Genomic DNA, 23,437 nt, shown 5'->3' with positions numbered 1-23,437 from the left:
TCACACGCTTTCTGGTTTCCCAGTATTACTTTAACTAGAGCTTTGCTGTTCAGATATCACATTTTGTGTCAGTTATTATAGGCACCTCTTCAACCCTTTATACTTTGCTTTTGCTTTGTTTACACATGTGACCCATGTGGCAGAATTGACCCAAATAAATACAACCTTTCAAAACTGATTTGGTCCCAGTTGTCACACTTTGTGCCTTTGCTACAGTACACAATTGTGTCATTCTGCACACACAAAGGTCAGACCTCCGACAAGCTCATTATATGTGACTATAGTAAAGAAAGAACATTTAGGTGGTTTGTGAACTTTTTATGTGCTCATTCAGACACCAACATTAGCAATGCGGATAGATGTACCGACTAAGGACATCACAAAACGCCTCACAGAATAGGAAAAAACATTATATCTAATGTACACTTTTCCCATATCTCATTAATTACACAGTGAACTCTTACTGTTTCCAGTTTGTGTCGCTACCATGTCAAACATGAGTGATAGCAAGGAAGTAAAGGGCATTCTGTCCTTTTCAGCCAAGTAAGACATTTAAGCCTTTGTTATCTAATCTTTCCTACAAGTCGGAAAACTATAAGTGCTAGTTATATAATATAATATATAATATAATATGTAAGTGCACTATACTGTTTTTAATGAATATGATTGCTCCATAATGTGTGTAGATGTACAGGGTTATATTGTGGTAGGTCTTATTACAGATGAACAATTAAACTTTGTAAATCAAAGGCATGAAATACACTGACAAAGCAGTAGTTCTTATTTTTTTGGGTTAACCTTAACCCTAACCCTTGACAGAGAAAGAAGATGGCCATGGGTGGATTTCAAAGTATTTTGTGAATGAGAGTTGTCTGTCCCCCCACCCACCACACCACTGGGGAGAGGTCAAGCAGAGTCCATATGTTGATTTGTGATCATGTCCTTCAATAGGGTGAGGAGGACCAGGGAGAGTGAGAGAATGAATGCATCCCTCTGTCATGTGAAGTCAAAGGCAATTTACAGAGTGAGAACTTCACTGGCGTTCCATTTGCAGCCCTCCTATCAGGCAGCCCCTAAATGAACGTAAACAACAGGGCCTCAGCCAATGAGCAGGCAGCAGCTCTGGCGTATCCCCCTCAAGTGTGAATAAGTTTACCCTTCACACTCATCTCTCACTTTCACTCCCACTCACTGGGTGCCCACATGACAGGCACTCAGCTCTCTCCCCGTACGTTGTTATCTCATACTGAGCAATGGGAGAGGACTACTGTTTATCCAAGAATGCTTGGACTGTAGTTATTAAGTCAAAGGGGAGTTTGGTTTAGACTTTTTCCTCTGATAGTTCAATGTCACACAGAGCAGACAATAATGACTGCTGTCTATCATTCGCTAATGGACAGGCAGAAGTAGAATTACAACTGACATACGTAGCAGTTTCATTAACAAACTACCTCCAGAATGGAAAATACTGCACATACCATATTATTTCTCTTTTGACATTTTTGGTTTCAACATAGCATATCTTTGACCCTTGATAATCCTTTGAAAATCGTTATCACGGCTATCTTTCTTTCTTTACACTTTAACCAGATACTGTATTGTCGGGATATCAATGACAACTGCCCCCACTCCACAGTAAGAATTTGCTTCAGTGTCTTAGAAATGTCCTATCAATCCATGATTTTTGGGTTGACTGCCATGCTGTAGCATACCGACTGGGTGATACAGACTCTTTCAGACGTATGCAGTAACTAAATTGCACACAACTTTTTTCTGTTTACTCTTATTCTTTCTGGCATGTATTTCATTTACACATTGATTTTAGGACTTTAGGAAAAATACACAGCTCTCAGTACAAGCTAAATAAGTAAGTGTTCAGTAACTCCCAGCCACACCCAGCCACATCAGTTGACCCTAGCAGCGCTGACCCTGGTGTTTCAAGTGCTGACCCATGGCTCTGATCCATCTCTCAGCACTGGACAATACAGCCAGTGAAGTCACCCTCGCTTCACAGCCATGCATGTTTTGAGGGCTGGACCAACAGGCTACCTTGTTCTTGTTCTCTCCCCCCCCCCCCCCCCACACACACACACTCCCTTGCATTCCCCCTATCACTTCTCTCCTCCCCCTTTCCATCTCCCACACAAATACACACACTCCTTGTCCTTACGCATATTCTGAATGGCTTAGTCACTGCAAGTTAAAGCCTCCGCTAGCCCCTGGGGATTGTGGAGTAGTTGTGATGACAGAGTTCCCCTACATTGAACGAGTTGCTTGAAATGATTACAGGAAAAACTATGCTAGCTATACCCCTGTCAGATTCAGAACAACCCTCTATCTCTTGTCTAACAAGAACCAGTCTCTTTCATTACCAGTATTTTGCCATGACCTCATAGAAAGTGTTTGGACAACACACAGGACCATTCTCCGCATAACAGGTAAGACGGTTGCCTGTGTTGTCTGCTTTTATCAGCCTTTGAAACTGTTTTGCTCCAGATTTCAAGGTCTCTGACTTTTTTTTACGTTACTACAGGTGTTCTGCAGTCTGAATATGAACAGTGCGAGTGATAACTCGCAAGTTATGTTTAATTTAAATGGCATGCTTTTATCTTGCACTGATTTGTAATTTAGTTTAGTCTCACCCAACTTTGAATTCAGAGTGTATTGATGATCAATACAATACTGGGAAATGTTTTTTATTTTCCTCAAAAATAAGGGACATTTAGTCTCCACAATTTCTCAGTTATGGGATCTGTTTCAAAGACACACGTAAACCATGCATTCACGTGGAAATGATTTTCATTCTGTGACTTCCTCTTTCTCTTGAATTTGAATCTACCCTGTATTCATTTGAGAATAATGAGGTCTCTCTTCACAGAGGTTTTAAGAGGGGCTTCTTGGAAAGAGATGCAATCTCCTGTACACTGGCTTTATTTGACCCTGTTGTTGGCCTGCTGAGTCTTCTCTCTTGGAGGATACTTGCTGTGACCATAGTTGAATTTCCATCATGCAAAACCACTGAACTATGAACCATCTTGATCTATGGCTCAGATTTGGGGGAGGGGGGGGGGGGTGGTACTGTACTGTGTGTACCCCACATCATTCCCACATTCCTTCCAATTAAATCATATACATAATGGCAGAAATGTGTCATGTCATATGGTACTTAAGATTTCATTCAAGTGGAGGGAGCCTTTTTACTTCAACACATTATTTTTAGCATGAGGCTTTGTCCATGTATGACTCTGAAGGTTTTGCTTTATCTGGTTGTGAAGGTTAAAAGCCTCATGTTCTTGCAAGACCAGGTGTGTGTTTTTCCTTTTTCCCTGATGCATTGTGTGTGTGTGTGTGTGTATGTGTGGGTGTGTGGGTGTGTATGTGGGTGTGTATGTGTGTCTGTTGTGATAAGGTTAATATCCAGAGTCAGGGACATGGGAAGAGGATGCTTTGCAATGTGTAGCTAAGGAATCTGCTACACACTGATTATACCATATAATTTAAAATATGGCTTCACATGTTCTGTTTATCAAACACTCCAGACAAATGGCAAGTGCCCTAAAGCATGGTGCATAGTTCCTTGCAATTGATTATCAGTGACAAGTTTTGGTATAATTACTTTGTTACCCGCTTGTTTGAAAATATCTGATTGAGCAATCCCAGCCTTTGTACCTAGACAAATGATGATCCTTTGCAGTGGTGTGGTAATGGATTGTCTTTTGTTTTTCTGTGTGTAGTTCAGATACAGAGGCAGTCAAATGTGTTTATAACCAGGGGGTTAATGATGGGGTGAATGGGATCTTTACCACAGTAGGTTGGGGACATTTCTGCTCTGATGAATGGTGTAGTGAATAGTAAATCACCCACTGGGGAAGAGCAGTCAGATTCCTCTGTGCAGTGATGTCACTGCGATCACGTCTAAAACAGATCCAGACTTGAACAGCCTGGTCTGAGCCAGATGTTCAATTTCACAGCTAACTCCTCTCTGGATAGCACATACCTCAATCTGCTCTGCTCCACTGTGCCAAATTTGGTGGCTTAGGTTCAGTTTAAGTAATTTACAGCTGGTATCTCTAGTATGCAACTCTATAAAAGAGGCACTCACAAAAGTATGGTACCTGAATCCATTATTTGTGTTGTTCATTTGCAGTTTGTGATTTTTACTTGGAGCTAATACTGTCATCTCTTTGTTTATTTCAGGTAATCTACTGTGTTGTGCATTTAAAAGTTGCTGTTGCTGTTGCTCTTGCTGTTGCTCTTGCTGTTGCTGTTGCTGTTGCTGTCTAGGGGCTCAATTTTAGACCAAGATGGCTAACCCTTACATCAAACACAAGTGCCTGTGGATATATGATATTATGACTTGTGACAGACTGTAAAGCAAAAAATGGAAACAACACTAATGGTGACTTTGCAGGAACATCAGTCTCTGGCAATGTCAGTACCACCCAGTGTGACCTTTTCAACACACAAGTCTTCCTCAGGGGGTCCTGTAATAGGGTCCTCCCCAACTGACAGTTCCCTTGAGAACCGGGATGGTGTTTGCCTACCTGAATCCCTTAGCCATGATGTTTTGGAGCCAGATGAGGATAGGGATACTGACAGTGACAATCACAACATTGAATGTCCAGTACCAGCATCCTCAGAGAGGTCCTGTCCAGATATAACTCCTGAAGCCCCCCCTCTGGAGCCAATGCAGACCCACTGTCCACTGAGTTCCCTCAGTGAGATGGGTATGATGTCAGAATTGCTGTATTCAACTGAAGACCACTGCCATGACCCCTCTCTCTCTGCTGCTGTGATATATGAAGATATGGTGGTTCAGGACAGCGCTTCTATTGAAATATCTGTAGAGGCAGCCCAGGAAATGAACCATTCTGGTCATGATGTGAACATACACCTGGAATGTGTGTTAACTGGACAGACAGAGGCAGTGGGCCATTCTGAGGTCCTTTCAGAAGGGCCCATGGAGAATGGCAATATTTCTACCCCTTTGGTCCACACCCAGGACCCCTGGCCAATTCCCTCTGTGGTTGTCAGTGTGGATCCCACCCTGTCCCTCTCTGAGGCTTCTGTGGCGGGGCTTGGGTTCTGGGATCTGCCCCACATTGTTAAGCACAAGCTCAGCTCCATCACCTTCTCGGATTATACCTGTCACTCCAGCACAGACCAGAATGTTTTCATCAATGAGAGCTCCGATGGACAGGAGTCTTCAGAGGATGACGATGTATTCCCAGAGCTGCCTCAATGCAATGAGTTCCTCCTCAGTCGGCGACGAAGAAGCACAGGCAGAAACAAATTAAAGAGGAAAGGATCCATGAGTCCCCAAGCAGAGCCTTCAGCCAACACCCACTCCTCCAACAACTGTGGCTATGAGGCAGAGGCAGAGACCAGCAGCAGAGAGGTAAATTGCCCTTGTTAGAGACAAATTTTACAGACACAACAGTAGATGGATTGTGCCTACAATCTACACATCTATACTATATAAGTCTTTGAATGATGACATTTGGAGATAATGTCATTGTTTAGGTACTGTGTGAAAGCAGAATAATATTTCTGTTGGTTTAACATGAACAAATAATACAGCCCTTCTAAGAAAAGGAAATGTCAGTGCTCTTACCTTAGGCAGTGTACTTTCTGTCTACCGGCCAGATGTCTTGCATTATTTAACTTCAGTAATACTCTTTGGCTCAATATAAGCAAAGTACATACAATGCTTTCAGTTGCCAACTCATCACAGTTTGTTGTTATTGTGTTTTCAAATATAACATAGTTGTTAAGAGTGTGTAGGAGTAAATTGATCTAGCTTTTTCCCAACACTTTTATGAGTAAAACACAGGCCCTACAGGAATTCAAACAGCAGTCTGCTTTCTCTCCACTCCCTCAGCAGGCAACAGTGTTTTGACAGAATTTGTGGTAGGGACTATTAACTCAAACTTAGCCTTCCATTACCTACAGCTCCATTTTCTTTAACAAGTCAAAGCAAATTTGTGACTTTTCTTTCAAACCTCTACCCTGACCTTGGTTGTATCCTCCCATGTGTACTGCCCTCTAAAAGTCTCATCTGGACAATTATGAATAGTTAGTGTGCCTTAGCCATGGTGTCTGTTGCAGTCAGAAGGAGCGTTATCTAATGGCACATAGCTCTCATTCTTTATTAAGCCATCTGTAGATAACAGCATACAGTAAAACTAGAGGAGAGGGGGTGGGGAAGACTTGAACTGTCTCTGTTGATTGCATATGCTGTCTTTACAGGCAGAGTGACACAATGCTTTGAATAGGTTGTTTGGGAAGAGGGCGGAGGAATGCTGGGAATCCAGGGAACTGGTTCTAAACAGTAGGGGCAGACGGTCAACACTACTGATAGGGCAACAGCACTATCTTGTGTGATCACACTCTGGCCTGTTATGTACACTTTGGCAAACTCCTACTCTCTCAATGCCAAGGCTCTAAGCAAGCCTGAATGTAATGGGCATCATTATCCAAGGGGAATGATTGGGTTGATTTTGGATTGCACACTTGCCTTACTTTATCAGGGTTTGACATTTAAGATGGTGCTTAATTTGGTTTGTAAAATATTTCTGTCCAGAGCCCTTTAACAGAAGTCTGTATTCAGAGTATATTACTATTGAGGGTCAGGGTCTGTCATATTTGTTTTTGAGACTTTCCTTTGTAATTGCAACTCTTAATACTAACCATATGAGGGCACCATTGCTACACTAACCCACAGTGAACCTGGCTTCTCCTTTTCAGGGATCCTCTCTTCCTTAGTGCATTATTTGGTTATGGTATGTTTGTTTATATATTTTACTGTAAAGGAATATACACCTTTCTTTGATATTATTTATATGGATTCAGCTGGTGTTTTTTCACACGTGACTCACAGTTGATTTAATTATTCAGTGAAATAACCAGGTAGTCATTGCCTTGCACTTTCACATGACAGCCTGCTACATTCTTATACCTCCATGGTGATCCCTGGCACTCTCTCTGTGGGTGGCATGGAACAGGCACGGAGCCCAGAGCTCAGCCACTTAACTCCTAATTTCCATGTCAAAGAGGAAGTGTTGTGGTTTACAATGTCGCCAATTTACACTGATAAAGTTATAGTCCTCTCACATTTTGTTTCCCCCTGAAGATAACATTATTGCATTTATTTTGAGGATTGACTCATACCAACCCAGTTGCCATGGCGTGAGTGTTTCTCACAATTGATGGGGCCAGAGTAAGGAATTAAATGAATCAGGGGTACTGTCTCACTTAGCTTCAAGCCTTCTCTGGAATTCCACTCATTCTGTGCAAGAGTGGCCACATTCCGAACCAGTACTTTGTTTGGATGTAATTGAAAAGAGATAGTGTGAATATGTTCCAGATTTGGCTTGAACTTGAGCACAGACTCTGAAAGACTTACATAGGGCATGTATCTCTCTGTTTGTTTTTTTCTTTGTTTTAGGGGGTTAATTGGGGATGAAAAGTGCCTAGAGCAGCAATTAGATATTCCTCTTCCCCTAATAATCTGCTTAAGTCCCTCATGTCAGAAAACTACTGTATCCTGAATTTGTTTAACTTGTACAAAATCAAGAACATATTGACAAGTAGCAAAAGAAGAGTTTTAAAGTTGAAAGTTGTAAGATAACACATTTTCCTCACAGCAATGTTTTCACCAGACATGGCAAGTGCTCTATAAACACAGAGATCTGTTGTCAAAGCGGCTTTCTGGTCAGTACCATTAGAAGAAGACAGAGTGGCACTGAAGCGCTAAGAGGGGCAGCTCTTTCTTCTCTCTCTGTGACCCCAGGTCACAGAGCCCCCCAAGCCCTCACTCCCTTTAAGGTCAGGAGGGGATTGCTCAGATTTAGGTCATTCCTTTGGGATTGAGGAGACTTTCCCCTAGCGCAAGGTCAATCATCTGACCCTGGGTGGTCGACGGAGGCAGTGGGCCGTCTGCTGTCTGTTACTGCGGCTTCACTCATTCCTCATGACTAGACTACTAGAGTGCAGATGGGACTGATCACCACCCAATGACATTGATTTGTCTCAAACATTCCTATTACACTGGAATCACAATGGATCAGATCATTATAAAGTAATTTTGATTTAACCCCCTCTCTAGAAAAGGAGAGCGTTCATATCTGGAGACTAATTGGTTCAGGGTCTCAGCATTTCCACATTCCAGGAGACTCTAGGAGCCCTGCAGATAGGGATCACACCCATCCCAAGGAGCCTGGTGGCTTACCCATCGGCACAAATGTGCCTCTTTTAGTGGTAACACCCTTCAGTGGGATGTGTTTGTGTTTGATGAGAGAGCTTTGATGCAGTGTGAAGAAAGTGCATGGGGCCAGGGGCTCCGATAGTCACAAACAGGTCCAAAATACATTTTCAGTGTTAATCCCAGGAAATGAATGAATAGCTTTTTGGTATCATGTACTATTGTGCAATAAGGGTCTCAGTGAAACAATGAAAAAATCATTTACACAAACAAAATGGACACACGCACACGCGCACGCACGCACGCACGCACGCACGCACACACACACACACACACATACACACACACACACACTCCCCTACCCCCTGCTCACATTAACGGGGCAACAATGTTAATGTATGTTTTGACTGAGGCACTTCCTGCTCCAGCTTGAACGTCAGGATCCTCAAACACAGTTCACGTCTGTGTGTGGACGGTCTATTTATATTCACAAAGGGTCTGGGCAGTAGTGAAAGCAAGGGCCAGAGAATTCCAATGGCACACATGCCTAGAGTCCACTCTTTTTGTGTTGCTCCACTCTTTTTGCTGTGCCAGCAGGTAAAGTTATCACATTTCCATCTGACACTGGTGTTTATTGCTGTTTTGCTGTCTGACATCTACAAATACAAAAGCTTTTTCTATTAAGCCAATGAGCTCATGAATGAATTGAGGGCAGTGTTTATTAATAATCTGATGCTCTTCACCCACTCCAACCCTCAGAGGTGTTAGCTGACAGTCAAAACATTGATTGTTTTGAATGATTACCTTATTTATTTCCAGTCCAGTAATATTTAGCTGCTCTATTTTAGCAGAGCCTTATTGTTATATTCTGATAACGGTGATACTTTCCTTCCCTTTACTAAATATTGAGTCACAGCAGGTTTCTGACTGCTACCCTGTATGTCTGCAGGACTCTCCTCAGATCCAGTCCCCCTGGTCTGAGTCTATGACCCAGCTGATGAGGAAACTGGACCAGCTCAACCTTGACATTGAGGAGGCCCTGAGCACTAGCTCCTCCCCCTCCAACACGCCCTGCACCTCCCGTAAAAAGGTTAGTGACAGCTCTCACAAACAGACTGGATTGACCTCTCTTGTGATGATGTGACATGCATAAAATTATGAAATGCAGTCATATAAATGGTTTTCAATAGATGGAATATAAAGCAGATGTTGAATTTAATTATGCTCTTGATCTCCCTTAAAGGGAGATGTTCTCTGACATAACAGCTGCTGCACCCCTGATGCTAACCTTTAAAGGTTACCATAGAGAATGTGACAGTTTGGTTTACCTCATGTTGATTTGTTTTCAACAAAAAAGGGTTGTTTTATGATTCCATATTCACCTTTTCATCTCCCTGACATAACATGGGGCATCACATTTGTATAAATGTATGGCACAAAGATGTAATTCATTGCTGTCATGCATTCTTGAGATTCAGTGATGGTAACTGCATATTCCATATAAATATAAGAAAAGATATAATACCTGTCTGTCAATTCATATTAATTGAAGTACCAGCATGTGCTCTGGGAATGTATTTGGACAATATATGCATTCCTATTCAGCCCGTGGTACATACTTTGTCATGCTTTTTCCTTTTTTTAATCAATTTTCTGTGCTTTGTGAAAAATCCTATTGGATTATTGAGATCCTTATACAACAGGTGTTCAACAGGAGGTTAAGCCATGGGGGTACATAATGTACTGTACATTACACATAATGTCACCTAAGCCCCTGGACTCTGAGAGAGAAGGCAAAACCAGGAAGCCTACAATATGTCTGGGAAGGATATGGTTGATCTGTCATGAGGTATAAGGATAACTGTGATACATGTTGTGATATGGTGAAAGCTGTGTGTGACACTGTGGGCTTTGTCAGTGTGTCTTTGATACTGCAGCTCTGGCCGCTGCACAGAGACACATGGCATCCATTTTATGATGTGTCTGATGGCTCTTAGATGTGATGCTGTAGTCTGCTGTGCCGGGGTCGAGTCTAGTCGAGATGGCGTGGCAGAGACAGATGGCCATTGTGTGCAGTGGTTGCCACTGGGACCATGTTACTATGTTCCTAAAAAAAAGGCTCCTCTGATGGCGGCTTGCATCATGAAATACCCCACCAGAGTTAGAAGGGGAGAACAAAAGTGGCCTTTTCGAGTCCACATGTGTGTACCACACAGAGGGGGTGTTGTGTGGAGATGTATGATTTCGTCTATTAGGAATGGTTAGGAGAGTGGCACATGCCTCGCAGGCATCAGCCCAGCCATTCCAGGCATTCACTATAACTGACTTTAACTAATGACAGGCGGTCAGAGGAGACAAGACATCTTTACTGGGGTATTTGACAAGGTCATACTCTTTGTCCTCTCAAAAGATGATCCAATTTACAGACGTCCTTGTCTTTTTCTGTTGAACTGAATTGAAAGTGAAGATTTTGCTTCTCCAGCCGTTAACCTCAGCCTCTTGTTTTCTTTTCCCCTGGCCACCCTACAGAGCCCATCCTCCTCTGGCAGACAGAGACCGATCCACTGTTGATTGTTGTTCTGCTGTTGTTACAGTGTGGTGCTGTTTCGAGGACCGCAGTAAACCAATCCCTTAACAACAACAAAACACTTCGAGGACCAGCCGGGGAAGAATGCCCAATCCAAGACAGGTCCTCATTTCCTCGTAGTACATTTGTCGGAACAAGAGCAAGAACCAAAAAAACAGTGGTAAGCAACTCTGAAACTTCCTTGCTCATCTCTTACTCCTCTTCATTTTCTGCCAGGGTCTTTGTGAAATCCTGTTGTAGAGAAAATCATGCTACAGATATGCAGCCTAATTTAAAGGGGCAATCTGGGATTGGTATATCAATCTTTTGCCTTTTTGGGACTGTCTTACCCCATCAGAGCCCAACATTTTAGCATGATTTACTCCATTGTTTGTAAACAATGTAATTGTAAACACACACTGTACATAACATGGTTAAAAATATAATTTTGATCTTTTGTATGGTCAGTCCTTGCATTCCTAGCTCCATCTATGAATTCAAAAGTGGCTACATTTCTCCAGCCCCATCCCTAAGGTGATTACCATAAGAAATGTCGGAGTGACTGATCTGTTGTTTGAATCCCAGATTGCTCATTTAACCCACATATTTCCCATTGTGCTGTGAACCCCTCAGTTCTTTGCAGTACAAGCTCAATACTGGAGGCACATCCTTAAAGCAAGTTTCTTCTGGCTTAGGTTTTTGGTTGACTGCCATGACCTGGTTTAAACTAGTTTCCTGCATCACAGAAAGTAATTTAAATAGATTTTCTCTCCATTAATTCAAACAAGATTCCTCTCACTGGGAAATGTCATTAATGAACTCAGAATGACAGCAACCGAGAAAGCTATTGGTAAAAGTGGAAACCATCCATACTGATTTGTCCCTATATAGCAGGGGTTCCCAAACTTTTCAGCCCGCGACCCCCAAAATAACGGTGCCAGAGACTGGCGACCCCCACTATCCCCGGAGGTGACTGAAACATAAGAAAACGTGCGCACAGGACGCACGCACTAATAGGCTATCCAAACACGGGCATAACGACAACACAAAAGAACAGAACAGCCTGACAACCTTGATATGATTTTACATATAACAATTTACTATAAGATAAAAGCAGAATAGTCAGTCAAAGTAATCTCCATGTAACCTATGAGTGAACATTGTTGCTGTCATGTGCAAACTTAACCCTCCTATTATGTTAGGGGTCAATTTGACCCAATTCAATGTTTACTGTCTCTAAAAACATGGTTAACATACTTTTTTCAGCTAGATTTTTTATGACTTTTCCTAACTTTATGTTGTAAACAAGGCAAACATGAAATTAACCAAAAAAAAATAAAAACATGTCCTGTACACATTTTGTACGCATCGGTCGTGTTAGGGTCATTTTGACCCCTAGCACTATTGTTCTATAAAACCCTGATTTCTATCTCGTTTTTGTTGTGTTGGATGATACTGAGGGCACCTACACGTTCATTTGTGTGTGTGTGTGTGTGTGTGTGTGTGTCTGTGTGTGTGTCCTTCCTTGTGTGTGTGTGTGTGTGTGTGTGTGTCTGTCTGTGTGCGTGTCCATCCGTGTGTGTGTGTGTGTGTGTGTGTCTGTGAGGAGAAAACAGTTCCCACGAGATCTCTGATCATTCAAGAAGTAATGAGAGAGGGAAGACAAATTTCCCGCGAGAAATCTGACAGGACTCATAACAACTATGACAGTTCTCATAACAACTCTGATCATTCTCGCAGCATGGGGGGTGGGGCAAACATATAACCGCGGGAACTCTGATAATTCTCGCAGTATGTGGGGTGGGGCAAACATTGTTCCCACAACAACACTGATAATTCTCGCAGTATATAGGATGGGGCAAACATAGTTCCCGCGAGAAGTTTGATAATTCATGCAACATGGGGACAACCTTATAATAAGGGCTGCACACACAGGGCTGCACACACAGCCCTCTAAACCATTTCTCTTTGCATTTGTGCCTCAACTAAACATTTTGAAAATGACCACCAGACAGAGGAAAAGATTTGCTGCAACTGAGGTTCTGTCACAGATCTTTCAGGATGGAAGTGATATAGATGAGGATGTGTCTGAGACAGAGGATAATGTTGAGGAGGACCCTGATTATGCAGCATCCTCCTCTGATGAGAATGAAGCCAGTGAGATAGGACATTCTGACCCTCCTGTAGTTTCTCAAACACAAATAAACCCCCTTGTCATATCTCAACCACCAAGAACTAACATGACATCCAAAAATGGAAAGCTCCTATGGTCTGGATCCCCAGTTACAAGACAGGGTAGACTGACTGCAGCTAATGTCATCAAAATGGTTCCAGGCCCCACCAGATATGCTAGCAGTCATATACAAGACATACAATCTGCATTTGAACTCTTTAATGAGCATTTAATATCAACATAAAGCCCTGCAAACATCAAAACATAATTTGTTTTTCATTTTAGGTCAATGAATGAGATAGTACAGTGATTTGCATATTTCGTAATAGTCATATACAATCAATACTTGATGTATAAGGGGAGGTTGGGGGCAGTCATGTATTATTTACTGGGCTATAAAGATGGTCAGTAGGAAGGCCTAAAGTTGCTGAGATAGAAACTTGGTTAAGACTTTCAGTTAAAATCATTTTCTGCATGTTTACATTGCTCGGGTCAAATTGACCCGAAACATCAAAGTTGTAACTTTATTTGAACATAATAGGAGGGTTAATTTTGACACAATACTTTTATTTCCATGTTAGCAGAAGAATATCTCAGTCAAAGTAATAGCTATAAACTGTAGCACTGAGTAAACATGTGAACATTGTTGCGGTGCAAATTTACATTTTGGGAATTACTATGTTTCAGCGTTAATCTCACCTAATGAGATAGATGGGCACTATGCGTGGAGCACAGCAAGACCATTCTGGGTTTAATTTTGGAGACGGCCACTCGGAGATCATCCTCCACGTTTAGACGCGATCTGTATTTATTTTTAATATATGTCAGTGACGAGAAAGTCTTTTCGCACAGGTATGTAGAGCCAAACTGCGTCAGTACGTCCATCGCGGCCTTGGATAGCTGTGGATATTCTCTCTCGACTGAATTCCAGAACTCAGCAAGCGTCTTTGAATTAAAAGCTGTCTTTTAGGTGCGGTCACTTGACAATTCAACCAGTGCGTCCTCCATGTCGGATGACAGATGACTTGCGGTAGTTACAGTGAATGGTAATCTTATCCAGTCATATTTTTCCGGAGCTGTTTCCTCGGGGAAAAACTTGTTAAAGTGTTCCAGGAGGGCTTGAAGGTGGGTAGTGATAGACTTCTTCACAGTGTTAACACTCGGATCATTTTCCTCCATGAATTCCTCCAGCTCAGGAAACATATCAATCCTACCCATTTCAACTCGCGCAGTCCAGCGATCCACTTTCCTCTTGAATGCGCGGATTTTATCATTCAGCGACATGATGCTTGTGTTTTCACCTTGTCCCGCAGTTCATACAGGCGGCTGAGAACATTTCCCCGCGAAAGCCACCTGACTTCTGTGTGGAACAGCAGGCCCTGATGCTCCGATCCCAGTTCGTTGCAGAGTGGCGAACAGCCTGGTGTTGAGTGGACGTGATTTTATGTAGTTGACAATTTTTATACTTATTTTCTCTGTGGATAATACAGTGCGTAAAGTTTACGTGGGGCGCCACTTGTAAGACTCTTGCTTTTAGTCCTTTCTTTTCCCCCAGCATTGCTGCAGCACCGTCTGTACTCACACCGATGCACTCATCCCAAGACAGTCCCTCTTCTTTTAGTTTGTTGTCAAGTTTTGTGAAAATGTCCTCGCCTGTGCACTTTGCCTCCAGCGGGGTGCAAAACAGCATGTCCTCGTTAAGTTTTCCATCAAAACTGTATCTGACGAAAACAAGCAGCTGGGCAGAGTTTGATACATGTGTGGATTCATCTAACTGCAAAGAATATTTCCCTTTCTTCACTGTCAATCAGCTGACACTTTATGTCCTGGGCCATGTCCGTGATGCGCCGGGATATGGTCCCGTCAGACAGCAGCACTGCTTCTAGCTCCCGCGCCTGTTTATCCCCATGCATTGTCCGACTCATAGCGATAGCAGCAGGTTTTATTAGGGTTTCCCTGATTGTGTGTGGCTTTTTTGCCTGTGCAATTAAATATACCACCTCATATGATGCCTTTTGAGCTTTAGTAGGGATTGTTGTTTGGTTAGTCATGACTTTCTTTTGGCCTTGCAATTCTCTCTCCTTTCGGCGGAAAAAAATCTGCTGGTTTAGCGGCAAGAGAGGGGTGCTTAGTTTTCAAGTGTCTGAGCATTTTTACGGGCTTTAAGCTCATGTGCAAGCACCTCAGTGCACACTACACTTTGGGGATGTTGTACTTCATTGATAACGACGCATGTGAATCCATACTGGATATATTCCTCTCGATACTTGCGACACTTGGAGGAAGGCTGGTCCGACTGCTTATGGACCCCCTTACGGTGGTCTCCTCCTCCTCCTCCCGCGCCAGAAGTCGATGACCTTTCTGACGGCGGTTCTCCGCTCTCCTCTGCTGCCTTCTCCGCTGGCCGCTCTGCCTTGTCTTTGGTCGGTATTAACCAACGTTTCATTTAGAAAAATAATATCCTAGGCTGATCAGAAGAAATCTACTGGTGCACACTGACGTGTGTGTGTGACGTCTGTGATGTTTACTGTGGCGCTGTAAAGTGACCTGTCACCTGCAAATGATACTGTCGTTAATCTGTCGTTATCACCTCAGGGGTCACATCAAGAGGATTCTGAAAATCATCTCGCGACCCCCCCTCGGCGCCACTTTGGGAACCCCTGCTATATAGAGAACTGTAACATGCATTCAATTTATTTGTTTTTTTCTTATTCCTTTATTTGTTTTTTTTAGCTTAATGGCAAGCCTGCCTCTTGTTTTGGTATAAAGTTGAGATATAGGGCTGGGAAATGTGAGCACTCTCAAATTCATAGAGAGAGCTGTGATATTTAAATGATAGTCTTACCAGTTATACGTTGTTTGTTTAAAAATGTATTGTTTACTAAAAATGCAGTAAAACAACCTTTCATTTTGGGTTATGATACAGTAATACAGTTGTACTAAGCTCACTTGGCAATTGTAAGCCATTCTTTAAGAATATTGTGCCTTTAAACACAATCATTTGATTCGTTTTCTTTTTCTCAGATAAAACATAAAATCTAGATACCTGGGCTAGGTTATAAAGCAGGCCAGTCTCTTCTCAAAGAGAAGGTAGGAATGTGTCTTTGGCTAGTCCGGAGTTGAGATGTAGAGGTAACCTTCTGTCTGGCAGCTCCAGCATGCTGCTACCTTGGTAAATATTTGAGGTTTGTATTAGGCTTACTGCCAGCCTAGGCATTCTCAAACAAAGATTATGAAGTGTTCAGCTGGACAAAGTGGATAAATCTCACTGTTCAGTGAATTTGAAGGAAATGGACAGCTGAGTGATTTAGCTACAGTATTTTGGGTCAGGTCCCAAGCCATTAAGCCAGAGTTACAATGTCTATGCAACAATGTAGACTGGGCAACATGGTGAACCTATTTCAATTACAGGAATCCAATCTGTTCCACCAGCAGATTTGTAGATGAAATGTGTGGGTTTTAACATATGGGTGAGGGCCAAGGTAGGGGATCATGTAGCCCATTGACCTTAATTTTGTTTGATCACAAGATGACTTAAGACATTCAAGGTGCCTCTAAGGTTATCTAAGGTGCATGGATACTTGTCTCACTCCTGTAGCTATTTTCATAATGAGCCATTCCCCATGTCCCAGTGTGTCCTCTTCACCCAGTTGTAACGTACATTGAATGAACAACATCAGTCTTTTAAGTTTGAGATAATTGTGAGAAATCTGTGTTTCTGTCCAACTTAATAACTGGGCCAGATGTGTTTGTTTAGTCTGTGTTTAGCAGCAGCAAGGTGGTGCTAGGTGGGCTTTTGGCAGGATCAGTAGGAGACAGTTGAAAGGCTAATTGGATTGGAGGATAATAGAATGATTACAGTACATTTCACCAGACTACACATCTTATTGAGTGGCAAGCAGCAGGTCATGCACCATCGTTGTGTTTGGCAGACATGCACCATCGTTGTGTTTGGTAGACATGCACCATCGTTGTGTTTGGCAGACATGCACCATCGTTGCTCAGCCAAGAAGTCTGCTTTGATACCATTTAGAAAGAGCTGGGCTCTTTTTCATTGACCCAGAGGGTTAATGATAAGCCTAGGATCACTGCCCTACAAGCCTCAGGGTGACTCCAGGAATTAGAGACCACCCCTTCCTGCTAGAATGTGAGAGTCACATTATTAGCAATTGCAAATTTCACTTTAGGATTTGTACTGACACACTGCAATTTTCAAGAGCACTGCAGTATTATGGTACTTTTTCACTGTCACTTTTGGTACTGGTGCTTAGCCTAAAGCCTCAGACTTTTGTGTTTCTCCGAGAACAATCCCAAAGTCCCCAAAAAGCCCAGGTCCATGGCCCCAAGGTCCTATCCTGACCTGGGACCTCGGGGAGATTTTTGGGACTTTTTTGGGATGGGCGGGGATTGGGGGTAGGTGTGCAATGAGTACTGTCCCCTTTCATTGTCTGGCTAGGCTAGTCTATGGGACTGCTACTTGTTATGTTACAAAAGCATGAAAACACAATAAAAATCGTTAATAACTTTGGTTTGGAGTCACAATTACAAGCATTTATATGCACTATTAAAGGAGAAGTTTACCTGAAATCCATTTTCATGTGTATTTCTGGTCAATTCATAATGCATACTGCCTCGAACTATCATCATTTTGCGTGCAGCTGTATCATGGCATACTGTACCGCGTTAAAATACGTCAGACAAGAGTTTTTGCACTCCACCCTGCTCTACTACGCCAGTGATTCCCAGAGAGCAGCAGGCACTAGCTCTTGCACTGTTCAACAGAAGGACCATGTGTGGGAGGGATAGGGGAATCTTGGGAGTTGTAAGAATTGACTCAAATGGGCAATTTGGAACATCAGGACTGATTAGGACATTCAAAGTGAGATATCTTGACTGACAAACACCCGTTTCATTTAATAGGAAATGTGACTGGCTCATCTGGCTGGCTCAACAATCTGTACTAATTTTCGTGTACATTTCAAAACTAAATAAATGCCACAACTCCTTTGGTAGTTTCAAAGTCATGTTACTAAGAAATTTGCTGGAAAAAAATTAGAAAGTTATTGACAGATTTATTGTTTCAGTTAGTAGTCATGCTGGTTTGAGGGTGAAACTCACCAGGAAGGGCATTTCTGATGACGTCGATGGTTTGTTCCTCCTTGCTCTCCCAAAGCCCTCAGACTCACCCTGGGTGATGCACCAAAAAAAACACCAGTGCCTGGCCCCCAAAAAAGGAGTCTGGAGTGGGACCCGGTAACATGTGGAAAAGCAACATTTATCTATTTATCTATTATAAACAAAACCTTTATACCATTGGTGGACATGATATAAAATGAGAATCAGGCTGGGCTGTTCTGTGTGGTGGGTCTAGAGTGTGGCCCTCCCCACCCAACAGGTGGTTGGGAAAAGAGAAAAGGGTAAGCGGCTCAGTGGGATGATGATAGATTACTGGGCCCAGTACAGCTCATGAGGCTGGGATTTGTTCTGCCTCCAGAAAGGTTAAGCTGAAGTTTGTGCACTTGGCAAGGTGTGCCCCTGCAAAGTGTCAAAATACAGATGGGTGAAGAGGTCAGTGACGCTTCCACACTGCGGGCAGAGCGGGCTCTCCCTTCTCCCCTGGCTGTGGTTCCCTCACACTCCACCATAGCTCTTACATAAGAGCTTTGGAGTTGGTGTGAAACTTGTAGCAGCAGCGAGCAAGAATGTGATGGAGTCTGAGCTGCTGTCATGGGGGCTAAGAATAAGCTGTCCAAGTAGCATGGCTATTGGCTAATAGCTGCTAAAGCAGCCTGTCATATGATTGGATGGAAAGAGTGAGAGAAATGTTTTGTGTAAGCATTTGACACCACTTTGTGATGCATGCCCCCTTTGAACCTTCCCTGTGTCTCAAAACTACCATGTCCCTTATGTCTCTCTCAGGTTGTATAGCCTTATGTTTAATTTCACAATTACTTCATAGATGGAGATGAATCTGTGCCTACTCATGGAACCCTTCCCTCGATGAGGACCCTTCCCTTGAGGAGGACATTACTCTGTGGCACATGAAAGTGCCACAGAGTAAGACCATGCATTTTTCTGTTACCACACCTCAGGCTGAGATGGAGGCTGGCATTCTGCCTGAAGACTTTATGTTCTGCCTAGACACAGTATAGATCTCATCTCTACCCCAGGCTATCTAAGCACAAGCACGACTACAGGATCTCAATTGTCTCAAAAAGTATATTCAAAGTGCTACTTAGCCCAGTTTATTCAAGAATCTCTTAGTTACGCACAGGTTCCACCTCCACCAGCTCTCCCCAAGTCTTTACTGCATACGTGAATGTTAGGTATTTGTATGTGCTCTGGAATGTACTGCTGCAGCAGCAGTAGTACAAATGTTGCTGGGTTCTGTTCTGTCTGAACATGACTGAACCACTGCATCTGCTCCAATGCATTTAATGTATGCCCTCTGAGTTGAGACTTCAAAAAGATACCACCTACTCAGCTGCTCACCACAGCGGCTGGATGGAAGGATCTCCTGTGATTGCCCTGTCAAAGCACCCACAGCGTACATGTTTTTACAATGGGGACAACAAAGCAAACGTGATGGATAACTTCTACCCTCCTCTGACATGATGGAATGTATTTCCATTAGTTATTAAACATTCAAGACATGCTAAATATAGAGGCGTGTTTTCCTGCTAAGGGGTTTTAATAAAGGGGGGAGATGGGTGAGGCATTGCTCCTGGGACCACATCTGGATGTGCCTGCAGCTTTTGGGTCACTATGAAAACTGATGCCAAGAGGTCTTTTTCAACAAAAAAAAATCCTTTTACACTGAAAGTGAAACAGGCTATTCTCCCATGGATAGAAATTGCAGGTCTTAGGCGCTACTACAGAAGATGAATAGGTGTGGAGGGGCACATGCATCCTGCCATTGGCTGAAATGCCTTCACGCTTAAGTCTGCTTATATAATATCAGATATATATTTGGGTTTCTTAGCTTTTGTGCACAAATATGATTCAGGTTAGTCATGCATGCCAAATAAAACACAATCAATTATTTGTGGTGGGGGGTTTCAGACATAAGACATTGCTCCATAGGTTTAGGGGTATAAATACATTGCAGGGGGTGAGTTGAGAAATGCCCAAGTCCTGTGCAAATGTCATAGCTGTTCACTTGGGACGTAAGAAATACATGCTGAAGCTTCCGTACAGTAATTACCTCAATGTTGTGTTTGACCCTTGTACAACTTCTTAAAACCAGAGCAATAGATAGTATACACATACACATATACTGTATGGCTCTGCTAAACATATACTGTATGGCTCTGCTAAAACAAGCTATTACATTCTGCTTAGAGAGGTGGAGTGTGTTACTGCAACAAAATATGGTAGCTGGTTTGTCTCTCTGTGCAGCGCAGATAGAAAGGCAGGTAGGTTACGTGTTTATAGACATATAGTGTTTATATGTTCAATCAGTGTTTAGTTGACAAGTGGCTGTTTGTGTTGAGGATTCTCATTTTCAGGATTGTTGACATAGACTGATGAAAGTGGGGATGTGTTGCCATCTGTAAGATTTAGACTGTTGGGAAACAGGCTAATCAGGCCAACCATTTGGCACTGGTTTTCACTAGTGATGGTGAGTGATCAAGTTAAGTGTGACAAGAACTATCAAACCAATTAACATACAAGTTGGTATGACATGAAGATGTAAATGCTTTGTATACTGCTTCAGACTGGGTGATAGATCAAAGGGTAAAACACTACAGGAGCTGATGGAAAACTCAGTTTTTGGCTTAGACCACACGGCTGGACCCAGAGCATGGACTTGCTCTACTGCCTGATATACAGGTAAAAGATTCCTTAAACACAGAAGTTGTTACTGTCCTTTATTTTCTCACACCTCTCTCTTTGTTAGAAGTGGTGTAGTATAGAAAATCTGCTTGGATGGAGTACTCTTTCTGGGTTGTCAAGGGAGTGCAATGTTTTGAAGCCATGTCAAAAAAAGCCTAGGCTCCATTGGGGCTAGTTATCCACTTTTTAAGTGCTAATTTATGTATTAGATTAGATTAGATTAGATTCAACTTTATTGTCATTGTGCAGAGTACAAGTACAGAGACAACGAAATGCAGTTAGCGTCTAACCAGAAGTGCAAAATAGCAGAAAGTGCAATGAACAGTATTTACAGGTAGTGCAATATATGATCAGTAAGTAGTGCAGTATAATATAAGCAGTGCAGTATAGCAGTATATGAGTAGCAGTAGCATTATAGCAGAATAAATAAGTTACAGTATGAACAGTGTAGCAGCATATGAGCTGTATGGGTAATGCAGTCTAGCAGTATATATGTATTAACAGTACATGAGGTAGATAGCAGAATAAATATAAATATGGAATGCCGTATAAACAGTATAAACAGGTATGTACAGTATGTGCAGTAGTATTAAAGAAAATATAAGGATATGTGCATTATGTGCATTATGAACAGTATGAACAGTATGGACAGGTATGTACAGAAGAGCAGTGGTATTGAGTAAGAGCAGGGGAGGGGAGTAATAGTGCAATTGTCCGGGTGGGGGGGTGGGGGTTGCAGGGGTTGGTAGGTTGTCAGGTCGGTGCAGTGTTCAAGTTCAGTAGGGTGACAGCCGCAGGGAAGAAGCTGCCTCTGAACCTACTGGTTCGGGTGCGGAGAGACCTGGAGCGCCTCCCGGAGGGGAGTGGGGTGAAAAGTCTATGGTTGGGGTGAGAAATGTCCTTGACGATGCTGCGTGCCTTACGCAGGCATCATTTGCCCTGGACAGCCTCGATGGAGGGGAGTGAGGAACCGGTGATGCGTTGGGCAGTTTTCACCACCCTCTGCAGTGCTTTCCGGTCCAATGCCGAGCAGTTGCCATACCATACTGTGACACAGTTGGTAAGGATACTCTCGATGGTGCAGCGGTAGAAGTTCACCAGGATCTGAGGAGACAGATGGACCTTCTTTAGTCTCCTCAGGAAGAAGAGACGCTGGTGAGCCTTCTTTATCAGGGTGGAGGTGTTGAGGGTCCAGGAGAGGTCCTCAGAGATGTGGACACCCAGAAACTTGAAGCTGGTGACTCGCTCCACCTCAGTCCCGTTGATGAGGATGGGGGTGTGTGCGCCAGCTTTAGACTTCCTGAAGTCCACAATGAGTTCTTTGGTCTTCTTGGTGTTGAGAGCCAGGTTATTGTCGTTGCACCACACTGTTAGGTGCTGGACCTCCTCCCTGTAGGCCGACTCATCGTTGTTGCTGATGAGACCGATCACCGTTGTGTCGTCTGCAAACTTAACAATGGTGTTTGAGCCATGTACAGGTGTGCAGTCGTAGGTGAAGAGGGAGTAAAGGAGGGGGCTCAGCACACAGCCTTGTGGAACGCCGGTGTTCAGGGTGAGGGTTGAGGAGGTGTGGTTGTGAAGCCTAACAGACTGCGGCCTGTTGGTTAGGAAGTCCAGAATCCAGTTGCAGAGGGAGGAGTTGATGCCCAGTTGCCTGAGTTTAGAGATCAGTTTGGAGGGGATGATGGTGTTGAATGCTGAACTGAAGTCAATGAACAGCATTCTCACATAAGAGTTAGTCTTGTCGAGGTGGGACAGGGCGGAGTGAAGTGCCGTTGAAATGGCATCCTCTGTACTCCTGTTCTGCCGGTAGGCGAATTGAAAGGGGTCCAGTGTGGGTGGTAGGCAGGTCTTGAGTTGAGCTAAGACCAGCCTCTCGAAGCACTTCATGATGATTGGCGTGAGTGCCACTGGTCGGAAGTCATTTAAGCTCGTTGCAGTGGAGTGTTTTGGCACCGGCACGATGGAGGTGGTTTTGAAGCACGCGGGGACAGCTGCTTGGGCTAGGGACAGGTTGAATATGTCAGTCCAAACCTTAGTCAGCTGCACAGCGCAGGCCCTGAGGACGCGTCCGGGGATCCCATCAGGACCAGCAGCCTTGCGTGCGTTAGTCCTGCTCAGTGCCGCACACACGTCGGTGGGAGATAGAGTGAGGGGCTGGTGATCCGCAGGGAGCACAGCCTTGATGGCCACCTCCTTGTTGTCCCTGTCAAAGCGGCCGTAGAAGTGGTTCAGCTCATCAGGGAGGGAGGTGTCAACGGAGAGGGGTGAGGTGTTAGTTGGTTTGTAGTCTGATGGCCTGGATGCCCTGCCACATGCGTCGGGTTCAGAGTTGTTTCTGAAGTGATCCTCTATCCTCAGCTTGTGGTTGTGCTTGGCCTTTTTGATGCCCCTCTGCAGATTAGCCCTGGATGAGCTATAGGCCCGAGCATCCCCTGATCTGAAGGCAATGTCGCGTGCCTTCAGCAGGAGTCGGACCTCTCTGTTCATTCATGGCTTCTGATTAGGGAAAGTGGTGATCCGCTTGAGTGTGGTGACACTGCTGATGTTGGAATTGATGTAGTCCAAAACAGATGAGGCATATGAATCAATGTCCGTGTGGGAGTCATGGGTGGCCTGAGTGGCAAACACACCCCAGTCAGTGTTTCCAAAACGCTGC

General features: G+C 43.5%; 1 protein-coding gene across 3 annotated transcripts in view; it reads left to right on the top strand.

Moving 5' to 3' along the window:
- Window positions 1-2,199: 2,199 nt before the first annotated feature.
- Window positions 2,200-23,437, top strand: part of LOC310823414 (stAR-related lipid transfer protein 13-like) — a 70,802-nt gene continuing 49,564 nt past the window's right edge. The window contains exons 1-4 of one of the 3 annotated variants that reach the window (XM_083696264.1): window positions 2,200-2,438; window positions 4,198-5,398; window positions 9,153-9,293; window positions 10,798-10,950. In XM_083696264.1, coding sequence (XP_083552390.1) covers window positions 4,382-5,398; window positions 9,153-9,293; window positions 10,798-10,950 — 1,311 coding nt within the window. In that variant the 5' untranslated portion in view covers window positions 2,200-2,438; window positions 4,198-4,381. The remainder of the gene's footprint in view (window positions 2,439-4,197; window positions 5,399-9,152; window positions 9,294-10,797; window positions 10,951-23,437) is intronic. The other 2 variants (XM_083696265.1, XM_083696266.1) reach the window with 2 other exon arrangements.

This window comes from Argentina silus (assembly GCF_951799395.1).
Source record: "Argentina silus genome assembly, chromosome: X".
In the NCBI taxonomy this organism is placed as follows: domain Eukaryota; kingdom Metazoa; phylum Chordata; class Actinopteri; order Argentiniformes; family Argentinidae; genus Argentina; species Argentina silus.
The sequence above is the reverse complement of the archived record's forward strand: the minus strand, read 5'-3'. Positions and strand labels throughout refer to the sequence as shown.